The following is a 13,453-nucleotide window of genomic DNA, read 5'->3' as shown; positions in this document are numbered from 1 at the left end:
GGGATCATTGGTTCTTGCAGCCACTGATAAAAGCTTCACCACTGCTAATGTTCTAGCATTTGTCCGGTCTTCCAATAGGAACCTGACATAGTGAGCCTCTGATTTTCCCGGGAAAGGTACCAGGTAATATCAGTTCAGTTCTGACAGAGCGATTTATAATTAGAAAAGGCTTTGGCTGGCCTGTAAGCTGACTTGTAGATGTGCTGAAATTTGTTTTAACTGTTTTTTAAAAAATTGTCTTAATTTTTCAAAATGTGGCATTATCGCTGCTTTAATCACAACACGATATTTTGTTAATGCTGGTTCTAATGTATGTATGCATCCGTTTGGCTTGCTTGTTTTCCCCATGTTGAGCTGGGCTCTGAAACCACAACCTCCTTGCTCAGTACAGACAAGCAGGACCTGTGATCAGAAATGTCCTTTCTCCCCCTTGTGGTCCTACCTGTATCTCCGGGACAATGGGACCTCTCTCCGAGCAGGAGCTGGCAAATGCCGTCAGAGGGGAAGGCGAGACCACAGGGTTGGGCCGGGCGAAGTTGCTCAGGTCGCAGCTGGGGATGTCGTTCTCTTCGTGCCTCATGACGATGGTCTCCATGACGAAGAAGCGGTCCCACGGCAGCCAGAGGGTGTGCTCCTGGGTGATGAAAGGCGCCCGCTCAAAGTGCAAGATGATGGAGATGCCGCCGTTGGTCACCAGGTCAAAGCTGTCAATGTAAACACAAGAACCAGGCGTTGGAAATCTCTGCAGCTCAACCCTTCACTGAGCTTCTCAGTTCCTGGGTCATGCTGGAAAGTTACCACCGGACAGAACCTAAGAACCAGACTAATTTAAGCGGTGTACACAAGGAGCATTTTGTTATAGAATCAATGGAAACGACCGTACTTTTCAGTGTATAAGACTAGGTTTTTTTCTCTAAAAATTATGCTTAAAAGTGGGGGCCGTCTTATACGTGGATAGTGCTTAATGAGGACAGTTGGCCTTGGTGAAGATTTGACGTTTTCATCCCCCAAAAGGTTTTTGATTTGAGTTTCTACTGAAATGAGGCTGCATTTTAATGTTGTATTTTAATCTTGTTTTTAAGTTGTATTTTGATCAATTGTTTTTATACCTGGTGTTAGCCGCCCTGAGCCCGGTCTTGACTGAGGAGGGTGGGGTATAAATAAATTATTATTATTATTATTATTATTATTATTATTATTATTATTATTATTATTAGCTGCTGCTGTCAGCGGGCGTTGTGCATATTATTGGTTTCTGCATCAATGGATGGTGTTGATTGGCTGCTGTTGAGGCAATTGGGCAGGCGATTGGGAGCTTCTGCCGGCGATGGGACAGACAAGAGGTGGATTTTTGCGGTGCATGAGCAGTTTTCAGCAATCCCAAAAAATTCAACAACTCTGGGCAATCCTCTGCAAAAAAAGCTCATCAACTCTGGGCAACCTGCCGCAAAAAAGTGCCATCTCCCCCCATTTTCTTAAACTTGAGTCCCCAAAATTAGGGGGCGTCTTATACATGGAAAAATATGGTACTTGTTATTTTTTGGTCTGCACACAATCCAGAACTATGGTTTTATGTACTGAAGTTCTCACCCTGGGCCAGCAGGGGCATACTGTAGATAGTTTTCACTCAGGTCCACCTATGCAAATAGGGGGTTGAAAGTGACGTTCAGTGATTGGCTAGTTACAGAAAGTGGTTGCTGTTGCGTTCTAGTGCAGCTCTACATAAGCAGGCTGGCTGAACCCTTCAGTTCAGTTTTGTTCTGGCCTGTGAATAAACAAGAGCTGTTTTGAAGAATCGCTGTGTCGTCTGATATGTTCACCCACAACTTAACATATGGAGTATTCTTTGCCCCTGAAAAGCGCTTCCCGAGAAACTGGCTTCGTTCCGAAAAGAAACACTCATTGCAGATTGATTCTGTGTTTCCTCACAGCGTGTCAGCTTGACAACGAATGAAAGCAGACATAGGGGGTCCCAACAACATATTCACACCTGCCCAGTGGTGCTGTGGGTGGGCATACACCTAGGCTGAAGCCACCAAGATTGCTGGACTATATAAAGAAGATGCTATGGAAAAAAATTGAGATTTTCAGAGGTGAATATTCTCTTGAACTGTATGCCCATTGTATGGAAATTGACAACAGGACAGCGAAAATAGATTCCCTCTGCCCTAATGGTGGCTGAGAGACTGATGCTAATGAACTGGAAGAACAGAGATAACGATTCTCCTTAATCAATGGCTTGACAACATGGCAACATTGGCAACTTATGAATGGACAGCTTATTGACACAAACTTTCTATGGATGAATACAATGATACTTGGAATGAGCTTACAAAGAATATATTAGGTTATTGGCAATTATATGTGTTTTAGGATAATAAGAATATACATATTTGTACCTGTTTATTTAACTTATATGCAGAATTCATCATGCGAAAGGCTGGGCTGGATGAATCCCAAGCCGGGATTAAGATCGCCGGAAGAAATATCAACAACCTCAGATATGCAGAGGACACAAGCTTGATGGCAGAAAGTGAGGAGGAATTAAAGAACCTTTTAATGAGGGTGAAAGAGGAGAGCGCAAAATATGGTCTGAAGCTCAACAACAAAAAACCAAAGATCATGGCCACTGGTTCCATCACCTCCTGGCAAATAGAAGGAGAAGAAATGGAGGCAGTGAGAAATTTTACTTTCTTGGGCTCCATGATCACTGCAGATGGTGACAGCGATCACAAAATTAAAAGACGCCTGCTTCTTGGGAGAAAAGCAAACCTAGACAGCATCTTAAAAAGCAGAGACATGCTGACAAAGGTCCATATAGTTAAAGCTATGCTTTTCCCAGTAGTGATCTCATCAAGAAGGCTGATCGCCAAAGAATTGATGCTTTTGAATTATGGAGCTGGAGGAGACTCTTGAGAGTCCCACAGACTGCAAGAAGATCAAACTGATCCATCCTTAAGAAAATCAGCCCTGAGTGCTCACTGGATCCTGAAGCTGAGGCTCCAATACTTTGGCCACCTCATGAGAAGAGAAGATTCCCTGGAAAAGATGGAGGGCACAAGGAGAAGGGGACGAGAGAGGACTAGATGGTTGGACAGTGTTCTCGAAGCTACCAGCATGAGTTTGACCAAACTGTGGGAGGCAGTGGAAGACAGGAGTGCCTGGTGTGCTCTGGTCCATGGGGTCACAAAGAGTCAGACATGACTAAACGACCAAATAACAACAGCTTCCAGATCACGCCAAACAGGTGGTCTGTCTGGTAGCTTGATGCTAGCAGGAGAATGTGACAAAGGCATTTGTCTGCTGGGATAACTCAGCCAAGAGAGCACGAGGATCTTAATTTCAGGGTCGTGGGTTTGAGCCCTACAAAGGATTTCTGCATTGCCTGGGGTTGAAGTAGATTCCAACTCTACTGTTCTATGATTCTATTATCTTTGTGCCATGGATACACATTTCGCTTTGCATAGCACAGGAGGGTGGGTTCCTGCCCCACGGAGCTTGAAATCTATAATTCAGCACATGGGAGGGTGTCGTTGAGTTGTAGAGTCAGGGGGCGGAGGACCTAGAGGGTCATCTAGACCCACAGGTTCTTTTCTCACATGGTCTTTTTATAAATGAAATTATTCTAATAAAATATCAATAAAAATAAAAAAGATTGCAACCACCACTTCTTTCTTTATGCACCTGGGGCAAGTGCAGGATAAGCCCATGAAGAGGACAATAAAATAACTACACCCATCCTTGGTTGATGGCAGTCTAGAATGCAAACAGTATGGTAAGGATAGGCACAAACAGTTCCACATTGGGGGAAACCCACACTTTTGTGCTTTGAACGGGTTAGTGTGTAAGAACCTGGAATCATCCCAAATGTGTGCTTTAGAGAGGACAGTTTTTGGTTTTTTTGCCATGAAATGATAATAAAACACTTCCATTTTTAAAAATATCTCTCTCTCTCTCTCTATATATATATATAAACGAAGTGAGATGTTTATTCTGCAATTCAAATAGAGACATCAAAAACTCTGGCCGCTCGCTTTTAAAAGCCTCCATTTGTTGCTTGCCAGCGAAATGAAGAGCATTTAAGTCTTGATGAGGGCATTTTTAACAGCTAGTTAGCATTTGGCAAAGCCTAGAAAGCAGCCTGGGGCTGAGTATGAAATGTGGGGAGGGGGGGCGACTACAAAAAGGACTGGGGTTGTTTTCCTTTTAAATACTAAAAATAAAAAGGAGTTCAACAAGCGGCTGGAAAAAGAAGGGTCGTTTATAAATGAAAACATCTCTTCTTTGCCTCACTGGTGAGGGGAGTTGCTAGGAACAGTGAACTCTAATGAGCTTTAGAACTGTGCTTCCTTTCGGCACAACCGTGAAACTGGGGGGAAAAGGGAAGGAATCGATCTCAAGCAGGCGAGGAAAACACAGAGGCGACATTGTTGTTGCGGGAGATGCAGCTAGTCATCAGCTCCTGCCTTCGCCTTGAAGTTACCTTGATGAGGCCAAGAAGCGATGAAGGAAAGAAGAGAAAGAGAGATAAGACCCAAGCCGGTGGAATCAAAACGAAAACCGCCAACAAAACTCTCCTCCTATCAAGAAGCATCAAAGCGTTCTCTCTGACAAGGGCCGCCGATGATGCCCTGGCCTTTACGAAAGCTCTTTCAGAAGCGTGTGGTCTGCAGTCCTACCTAGTCAATGGCTCAAAGCGAGAATTTTGTTGTTGAAAAAAGAAGAGCGAGTTTTACAGCTTGGCCCTGCAAACTTTTCCACTGAGGTGGAAATGCACACAGCCTTAGCGGGACTCTCCCCAGTGCCCCTGGAATGCCCCACTCCTCCATTCTCCTGGCATGGCTAGGACTCAGCCACGACACCAGAAAACAGCCGCAACTCCACTGAGGTTTCCAATGTTTCAATGCAACATGCACCTGAGATGCTTAGAGGATGCTGTGCACTGCAAAATAAGGTGGCTAAAACCAGTGTCAGTGGAGAGGAACGGCATGCTGGTGTCAGGAGTTCAGCCTACACTCGAATAGGACCCTGGCAGAGACACATGCCCGACTGGCATGTTCTCTCCCTCCTGGTCTTTTTTTCGGGAGCTTCAAAAGCTTTCTCCAGCCCAAACATCACAGCGACCGATGCCAACTGACACCGGCACACTTAGGGAGCCGCCGAGTTTGCGCAGCATTGCGTAACAGACCTCAGAAACTCGGTATTTTGGCTAATCTACTTTATTTACATATAAACACACACGGAGCACTGCAACATGGCTCCTTCTCTCTCTAGCATCAGACAGCAAAGAGAAAAAGAACAAAGGACAATAGTCCCACTTCACTGAACACAGTAACATAGACATCCTGTCTCCGTCACTTCCCACTCTGTGGAGTCAAAACATACACCGTCATGGGAAAGACAACAATCCCATGACAGCAATCATGGAGCAGGAATTCTAACAGCCGGAAGCTGCCTCATATTGACACAGACTGCTGGTTCCTGTAGCTCGGCATCATCTACAAGGACTGCAACCATCTCTCGGGGGTTCAGAGAGGAGTTTACCTGGGGAATGAGCCAGGGACCTTCTGCAAGCAAAACAGATGCAGTACCACTGAATCATGACCCTTATTCATGGAGGCAGCTGCACAAACCACAAAAGATCACCATTATTACAACTCAAAGGCCTTCCGTTGAATTTTCTGGAATTTGGCTGGTTTGGTCATTTACTGCCTACACCAAGGCCTTCCATGTATTGTTGGATTCCATTTCCCACCAGCTCCAGCTTCCTTAGAGGTTTCTAAGCAGAGGTTGGATGGCTGTCTTTAGTTTAGATTCCTGCATTGCAGGGGGCTGGATTGGGAGACACTCTGGGGTTCTTTCCAACTCTATGATTCTATGCACGGCGACCAATCCCTACTTTTTCTGTTGTAAGGTAAAGGTAAAGGGACCCCTGACCATTAGGTCCAGTCGCAGACGACTCTGGGGTTGCGGAGCTCATCTTGCTTTATTGGCCAAGGGAGCCGGCATACAGCTTCCGGGTCATGTGGCCAGCATGACTAAGCCGCTTCTGGCGAACCAGAGCAGCACACGGAAACGCCGTTTACCTTCCCGCCAGAGCGGTACCTATTGATCTACTTGCACTTTGACGTGCTTTCAAACTGCTAGGTTGGCAGGAGCAGGGACCGAGCAACGGGAGCTCACCCCGTTGCAGGGATTCAAACCGCCGACCTTCTGATCAGCAAGTCCTAGGCTCTGAGGTTTAGACCACAGTGCCACCTGCGTAGTTTAAGCCAATTCTTTCCCTTCTTTCCTGTACCTTCTTTCATTCAGAATAGCCTGGTGGGCTCAGAGGCAATACCCTGTGCTGGGAAGTGCATTTATCTGGCTACCACTAAGTAATGAATCAGGTAGGAAGGATTGTCTATTTCCCCCCACCCCTCACCTAATAATAATAATAATAATAAATATTATTATTTATATGCCACCTACCTGGCTGGATTTCCCCAGCCACTATGGGCAGCTCGCAACAGAATAATAATAATAATAATAATAATAATAATAATAATAATAATAAAGTGAGAAAACATCAGACATTAAAAACTTCCCTAAACAGGGCTGCCTTCAGATGTCTTCTAAAAGTCTGATAGTTGTTTATTTCCTTGACATCTGATGGGAGGGTGTGCCACAGGGCGGGCACCACTACCAAGAAGGCCCTCTCCCTGGTTCCCTGTAGCTTCACTTCTAGCAATGAGGGAACCACCAGAAGGCCCTTGGAGCTGGACCTCAGTGTCGGGGCAGAACGATGGGGGTGGAGATGCTCCTTCAGGTATACTGGGCCGAGGCCATTTAGGGCTTTCAAGGTCAGCACCAACACTTTGAATTATGCCCGGAAATGTACTGAGAGCCAATGCAGGTCTTTCAGGACTGGTGTTATATGGTCTTGCAGCCGTTCCCAGTCACCAGTCTAGCTGCCGCATTCTGGATTAGTTGTAGTTTCCAGGTCACCTTCAAAGGTAGTATCGGGAGTAGCAGCTTTCCTTAGAAGTTGGAAGGTTCTAACTTCCCCACCTAATTCAGAGCCTGCTTATTTATTAGTGCCAGTCCAGACCCAGCAAGGAACGAAAGGAATCTGCAAGCACCCTATGAAACAGACAAGCTGATGTTCACACTCAAGCCTCTGCACTGAAGCCAGCCTTGCATTTCACACAACGAAAAGACAGAAAGGGGCCCACATACATACCTGCCATCCTGCCTGCTGATAGTGTAGCCGAAAAGAGGGTTGTTGACAAAGCTGATATTCACGCCGACGAGCGGGGTCCCGTCCGATGTCATCACCTGCCCACGAATCACACAAGGGTGGCTGCAGGGAGAAGAGAAAGCGCCACATGCTTAATTCTTAATCCTGTCCTCTGCTATACGTTGAAGAAAAACCATATGAAAACGATGTACCGTTGGTACCTAACTCCTACTAAATTAGCAAAAATGTATAGAAGAGCTACAAATATTTGTTGGAAGTGTAAAGAAAAAGAAGGTACATTCTACCACATGTGGTGGGCGTGCAAGATAACAAAAGCATACCAGATGGAGCTGGTAAACAGCTGCCCTGGACACAGAATTGACCTGCCCCTCCATGGACAGCTGTGAGTCCAAAATGACTCCCAGGCTGCACACCTGGTCCTTCAGGGGCACAGTTACCCCATTCAGGACCAGGTAGTCCTCCATACCAGCCTGCCCCCTGTCCCCCAAGAACAGTACTTCTGTCTTGTCAGGATTCAACCTTAATCCCTGGAAGTGGCAGCAGAAGAAGGGAAGAGTGCTTGCTTCCTTCCTTCCTTCCTTCCTTCCTTCCTTCCTTCTCAGATTGGCTTGTTGAGCCGAGGGCTTCTTGATGTGAGAAGGGATGATGTCCGAGAAATGTGGCAGCCATGCTTCTTCAGTCTCAACTGGGCATTACGCTATTTTTCCCCCATTGCTCCCTAGTCTCTGCATTTAGAACTGCTTTGATTTCCCCATTGCAGATCTGTTAGCAGCTGATTAAAGCTTGATCTCTGCTACTGGTTATTCCTAGAATATCTAATCCCGCTCAAACCAGTTCTCCTCCTCCGAAGAAAAGCCTCTCTCTGATCTTGTTCTCTCCTGGTCTGAGTTGCAGCCTAGAGAGTGGCAGCCTTGCCGTTGCCTTTTCATCTCATCTGCCTCTTTTATCTCAGGCCCCATCTGCGCACAATACAGTTAAAGGGGCGACAGAGCACTTTAAACCGTTGTCGCTTCCCCCAGAGAATTCTGGGAACTGTAGTTTGTTAGAGAGCTCTCTGCTCTCCTCTAGCAAGAGGGATCGATTGTTAAAACACTCTGGGTATTGTAGATCTGGGAGGGGAATAGGGCTCTCAACATCTCTCAGCATCCGTATTGACCTACAGTTCCCAGAATTATTTGGGGAGAAGCCATGACTGTTTATAAAGTGGTCTGATACCCCTTGTGTGGTTGCAGAAGGGGCCTCAGATTCAACCGCACATTAATCCTCCTTCTACTGCAAGCCAGCTATTTTTCATCATCTGCATGTCTTAAGTTTGTTTGCTGTTCAAGTAACTAATACAGTAGAAGATTGATTTACATGAAAGCAATGACTGGATGTGAGTTTAGCTGGAGGGATACACACTCAGCCTAATAATAATATGTGTTGAAGTCAGAATCAAACTATAACTTGAGGCACTTTCTGAAAGGCATTGGCTTATGGAGCTGGCGTGAGAAATAAGGTAAGGGATGCAAGAGGATGCTAAGTTTGGGGTATTTCCACATAAAGACATATATGAAGGCTCTAAGGTTTTTGAACCTCTGGGAAGACTATTCCCAGCTGAGGCTTGGCTGCTGGTAGAACCTTGAGGTGATTGCAGTCCCAAGGTGGAGGAACACATTATAAACTCCCTGCATCAGCACAGAATCACAGATTTGTAGAGCTGGAAGGGACCCCGTGGGTCGTCTAGTCCAGGGTTTAGCAAACTTTTTCAGCATGGGGCCAGTCCACTGTCCCTCAGACCTTGTGGGGGGCCAGATTATATTTTGGGGGGAAATGGAACAAATTCCTATGCCCCACAAATAACCCAGAGATGCATTTTAAATAAAAGGACACATTCTACTCATGTAAAAACACACTGATTCCCAGACCATCCACGGGCTGGATTTAAAAGGTGACTGGGCCGGATCCGGCCCCTGGGCCTTAGCTTGCCTACCCATGGTCTAGTACAGGGGTCAGCAAACTTTTTCAGCGGGGGGCTGGTCCACTGCCCCTCAGACCTTGTGGGGGGCCGGACTATATTTGGGGGGGGGAATGAATGAATTCCTATGCCCCACAAATAAGCCAGAGATGCATTTTAAATAAAAGCACACATTCTACTCATGTAAAAAACACCAGGCAAGCCCCACAAATAACCCAGAGATGCATTTTAAATAAAAGCACACATTCTACTCATGTAAAAACACCAGGCAGGCCCTACAAATAACCCAGAGGTGCATTTTAAATAGGACACATTCTACTCATGTAAAAACACGCTGATTCCTGGACCATCCACGGGCTGGCTGCACTTGACTGAAGGGATCCCAAGGAAGGATGGATGGGTGGGTGAAAAATGAAGAAGAGGTTTAAGTCCTACACTTTGCCTGATGAGATTTCTTTTCTCCCCCCCCCCTTTCTATTTCCCCCAAGTGATAAAAGTTACCCCGTTTGGGAAAAGCAATTAACGCCGTGCCTTGTCAGCACCTGGCCTCTACTGGGTCAACACGTCCTTTCTGGAGGCGAGACCGTCTCTCCCACAATACACCGAGCCCCACAGGAACCTGGTTAATGCTAATTTAGTCAGTCGTTTCCTTCAGAAGACCTTGGTCTAAATGCAATTACACTGCAAACAAGCTAACTGGTACTGCAAAAGACCCTCTCCCTCTCTCTGCTCCGCCCAGGGAAGTCTCTCGATATAAAATTACCTCTCCTGTTAATAGGAGGAGATCTCTTTCAATCAGTCTTGCCTTGCCAAGATGGAATGCATATTCGGTAATTTAGCAACACTTATTTCCACCCCCCCAATAGCCGAAGCCTCAGCGATCCGATGAATTATTAACATATTTCCTCTTACGAATTTGCTTGCCTTTTAAAGTTATTTTGGAAATTGTTTTGATGCTCTCTTTTCACTGAAAACAGCTATTTAGTCAGCATTTTTAATTAGTCCTTCCCAAAGGGGCCTTTTCCACTAGTTTTTTTGTTGTTTAAATGACCTTTTGGGGTTTCTTAATATTTTGGGAATGATAATTCATCACTGGATTTCAAGAAAGCAGACGGCAATTTAGGCATGCTGTAATTTCGGCCTGTCATATTATTAAGTAATGCATAATTCACTGGGAGATTAAAGTTAATGTTTCTGTTTTCCCTTAGGTGAAATGGGAAAGTTCTACTCAGAGCAAAGGCAGTGCTGGGGTTCATGGTCCATACACAGCCAAGGAAATAAAACGTACTGCATTCTGCAACATGTTTCATGCAATCACTCCTAAACATTAATTTACCTTGTTGTCTAGGAAATAACAGAAAGACAAGAAGGGAAAAGTCCCTGAGGCGACACTCAATCCCATAAGCACTACACTTTCCCTTTTCCTGTGAAAGGGTTGCCCATGTTTAAATGCAAGTGTAATATGTAAAAAGCTATATAAACACCAGCAACTGGGAAACACTGGCCTGCGAGCACTGCATGGACTCTGAAGACACTTGAACTCAGGATGCAAGGGAGAAACGTGCTAAGAGGAAGGCACACTTGGCAAACCCTCACCGTGATCAACTCCCACCCGGGAACCAATGTCCCCACTGTGGAAGGACATGTGGGTCCAGAATTGGCCTCCACAGTCACTTATGGACTCGCTGTTTCCTAAAATTATGAATAAACATACAAATTGAACTTGCCATCCAAGAGTCTTCCTTTCCTCCTTGTCTGGTTGTTTTTATTTATTTGAGTAGTTTCTCTTACGTTTTATTTGGGGTGCGGGTAGCTCTGTGGTTTAAACCACTGAGCCTCTTGGGCTTGCTGATCTGAACGTCGGTGGTTCAAATCCGCATGACAGGGTGAGCTCCTGTTGCTCTGTCCCAGCTCCTGCCAACCTAACAGTTCAAAAGCATGCCAGTGCAAGTAGATAAATAGGTACCGCTGCGGCGGGAAGGTAAACGGCATTTCCGTGCACTGCTCTGGTTCCCGTCACAGTGTTCCGTTGTGCCAGAAGTGGTTTAGTCCTGCTGGCCACATGACCCACATGACGCTAGCTCCCTCGGCCTGAAAGCGAGATGAGCACTGCAACCCCATAGTCATCTTTGACAGGACATAACCATCCAGGGGTCCTTTACCTTTTATATCCGGATTGTATTCTGTCAAGAAACCCAAGGTAGTGTGTTATGTGGCTGATCAAGACCAGACCCAAAGCTTGAGTGAAGTGCTGGACTCATGATGTCTTCAGGCCATAGTACTGATGTTGTCTATGGGCCATGATGGTTATGCTCTGCATCCCTGGCCGGAGGTGTTTCTGAACGACAGTTGCTGGAAAGCACAGGGAAAGAGGGTCCTCCTTGTGGGTTTGGTGCAGGCCTTTGGGTGGCCACTGTGAGGACAGGTACGTAGCTTGGGGGTACTCCAGAATCCTCTGCTGTCACTTGAGGCTCAAGTGGGCTTGGTGCCTCTGAGTGCCTTCCATCAGCTTAAGCTGGTACCCAATCTGGACAGGGATAGCCTAGCCTTTTGTCTTTGCTCTGGTGTCAGGAGTTCAGCCTACACTCGAGTAGGACCCTGGCAGAGACACATTGCCGACTGGCATATTCCCTCCCTCCTGGTCAATCGTTTGGGAGCTTCATAAGCTTTCTTCAGCCCGAACATCACAGCGACAGATGCCAACCGACACTGGCACACTTAGAGATCCGCAGAGTTTGCACAGCTTTGCGTAACAGACCTCAGCAACTCAGCATTTTGGCTAATCTACTTTATTTACATATAAACACACACAGAGCACTGCAACATGGCTCCGTCTCTCTCTTTCTAGCATCAGAAAGCAAAGAGAAAAAGAACAAAGGACAATAGTCCCACTTCATGGAACACAGTAACACAAACATCCTGCTTCCGTCAATTCCCACTCTGTGGAATCAAAACACATATCGTCAAGTGAAAGACAAAAATCCCATGTCTGCAATCGTAACCTTTAGGTTGGATTACTGCAATGCGTTCTCCATTGGGCTGCATCTGAAGACGGTTTGGAAACTTCAGCCGGTGTAGAACCTGGCAGCCACGTTGCTCACCGGGAGAAGACAGTTTGAGTATATTACACCAATCCTGGCCTGGCTTGTTTGGCTGCCAATTAGTTTCCGGGCCCAATCCAAGGTGCTGGTTCCAACCTATAAAGCCTTAAATGGCTCAGGACTGCAAGACCTCAAGGACTGCCTCTCTTCATATGAACCTACCCGGACCCTGAGATCATCCTCTGTGGCCCTTCTTCGTGTGCCTCCTCCACAAGAGACCCGGAGGGTGGCAACACGAGAACGGGGCCTTTTCTGCAGGGGCTCCCCATCTGTGGGTAGTGGTTAAGAGCGGTAGTCTCGTAATCTGGTGCACCGGATTCACGTCTCCGCTCCTCCACATGCAGCTGCTGGGTGACCTTGGGCCAGTCACACTTCTCTGAAGTCTCTCAGCCTCACTCACCTCACAGAGTGTTTGTTGTGGGGGAGGAAGGGAAAGGAGAATGTTAGCCGCTTTGAGACTCCTTTGGGTAGTGATAAAGCGGGATATCAAATCCAAACTCTTCTTCTTCTTCTTCCTCTTCTCCCCCAGGGAGGCTCACCTAGCACCTTCCTGTACACCTTTAGATGCCAGGCAAAAACGTTCCTCTTCAACCAAGCCTTTAGCTGATTAACATTCAATGCCCTTTTAAAATGTGCTTGTGGGAAAGAGAGGGGATACTGTTTTGCTGTTTTGTTTTACTGATTTACTTGTATTTATGTGATGCAGGTGGCGCTGTGGGTTAAACCACAGAGCCTAGGACTTGCCGATCAGAAGGTTCGAATCCCCGCGACGGGTGAGCTCCCATTGCTCGGTCCCTGCTCCTGCCAACCTAACAGTTTGAAAACACGCCAAAGTGCAAATAGATAAATAGGTACCGCTCCAGCGGGAAGGTAAACGGCGTTTCCGTGCGCTGCTCTGGTTCGCCAGAAGCGGCTTAGTCATGCTGGCCACATGACCCGAAAGCTGTATGCCGGCTCCCTTGGCCAATAAAGCGAGATGAGTGCCGCAACCCCAGAGTTGGTCACGACTGGACCTAATGGTCAGGGGTCCCTTTACCTTTGCCTATCATGTATTTTATTCTGTGAACTGCCCTGGGATCTTATGATGAAGGGCAGTAAATGAATGAATGAATGAATGCATGCTGGACCAGATGAGCCACTGGCCTGATCCTGCAT

General features: G+C 46.5%; 1 protein-coding gene across 14 annotated transcripts in view; it reads right to left on the bottom strand.

The window, feature by feature from the left end:
- TENM4 (teneurin transmembrane protein 4) overlaps positions 1-13,453 on the bottom strand; it is a 645,582-nt gene that overhangs the window by 70,436 nt on the left and 561,693 nt on the right. For all 14 annotated transcript variants that reach the window (XM_083609383.1, XM_083609392.1, XM_083609393.1 and 11 more), the window contains 2 exons: positions 7,223-7,342; positions 443-704 (listed from right to left, as the gene is read on the bottom strand). In XM_083609383.1, coding sequence (XP_083465509.1) covers positions 443-704; positions 7,223-7,342 — 382 coding nt within the window. The remainder of the gene's footprint in view (positions 1-442; positions 705-7,222; positions 7,343-13,453) is intronic.

This window comes from Podarcis filfolensis, assembly GCF_964270895.1.
Source record: "Podarcis filfolensis genome assembly, chromosome: 4".
Taxonomy (NCBI): Eukaryota; Metazoa; Chordata; class Lepidosauria; order Squamata; family Lacertidae; genus Podarcis; species Podarcis filfolensis.
This window is presented reverse-complemented; position numbering and strand designations above follow the sequence as displayed.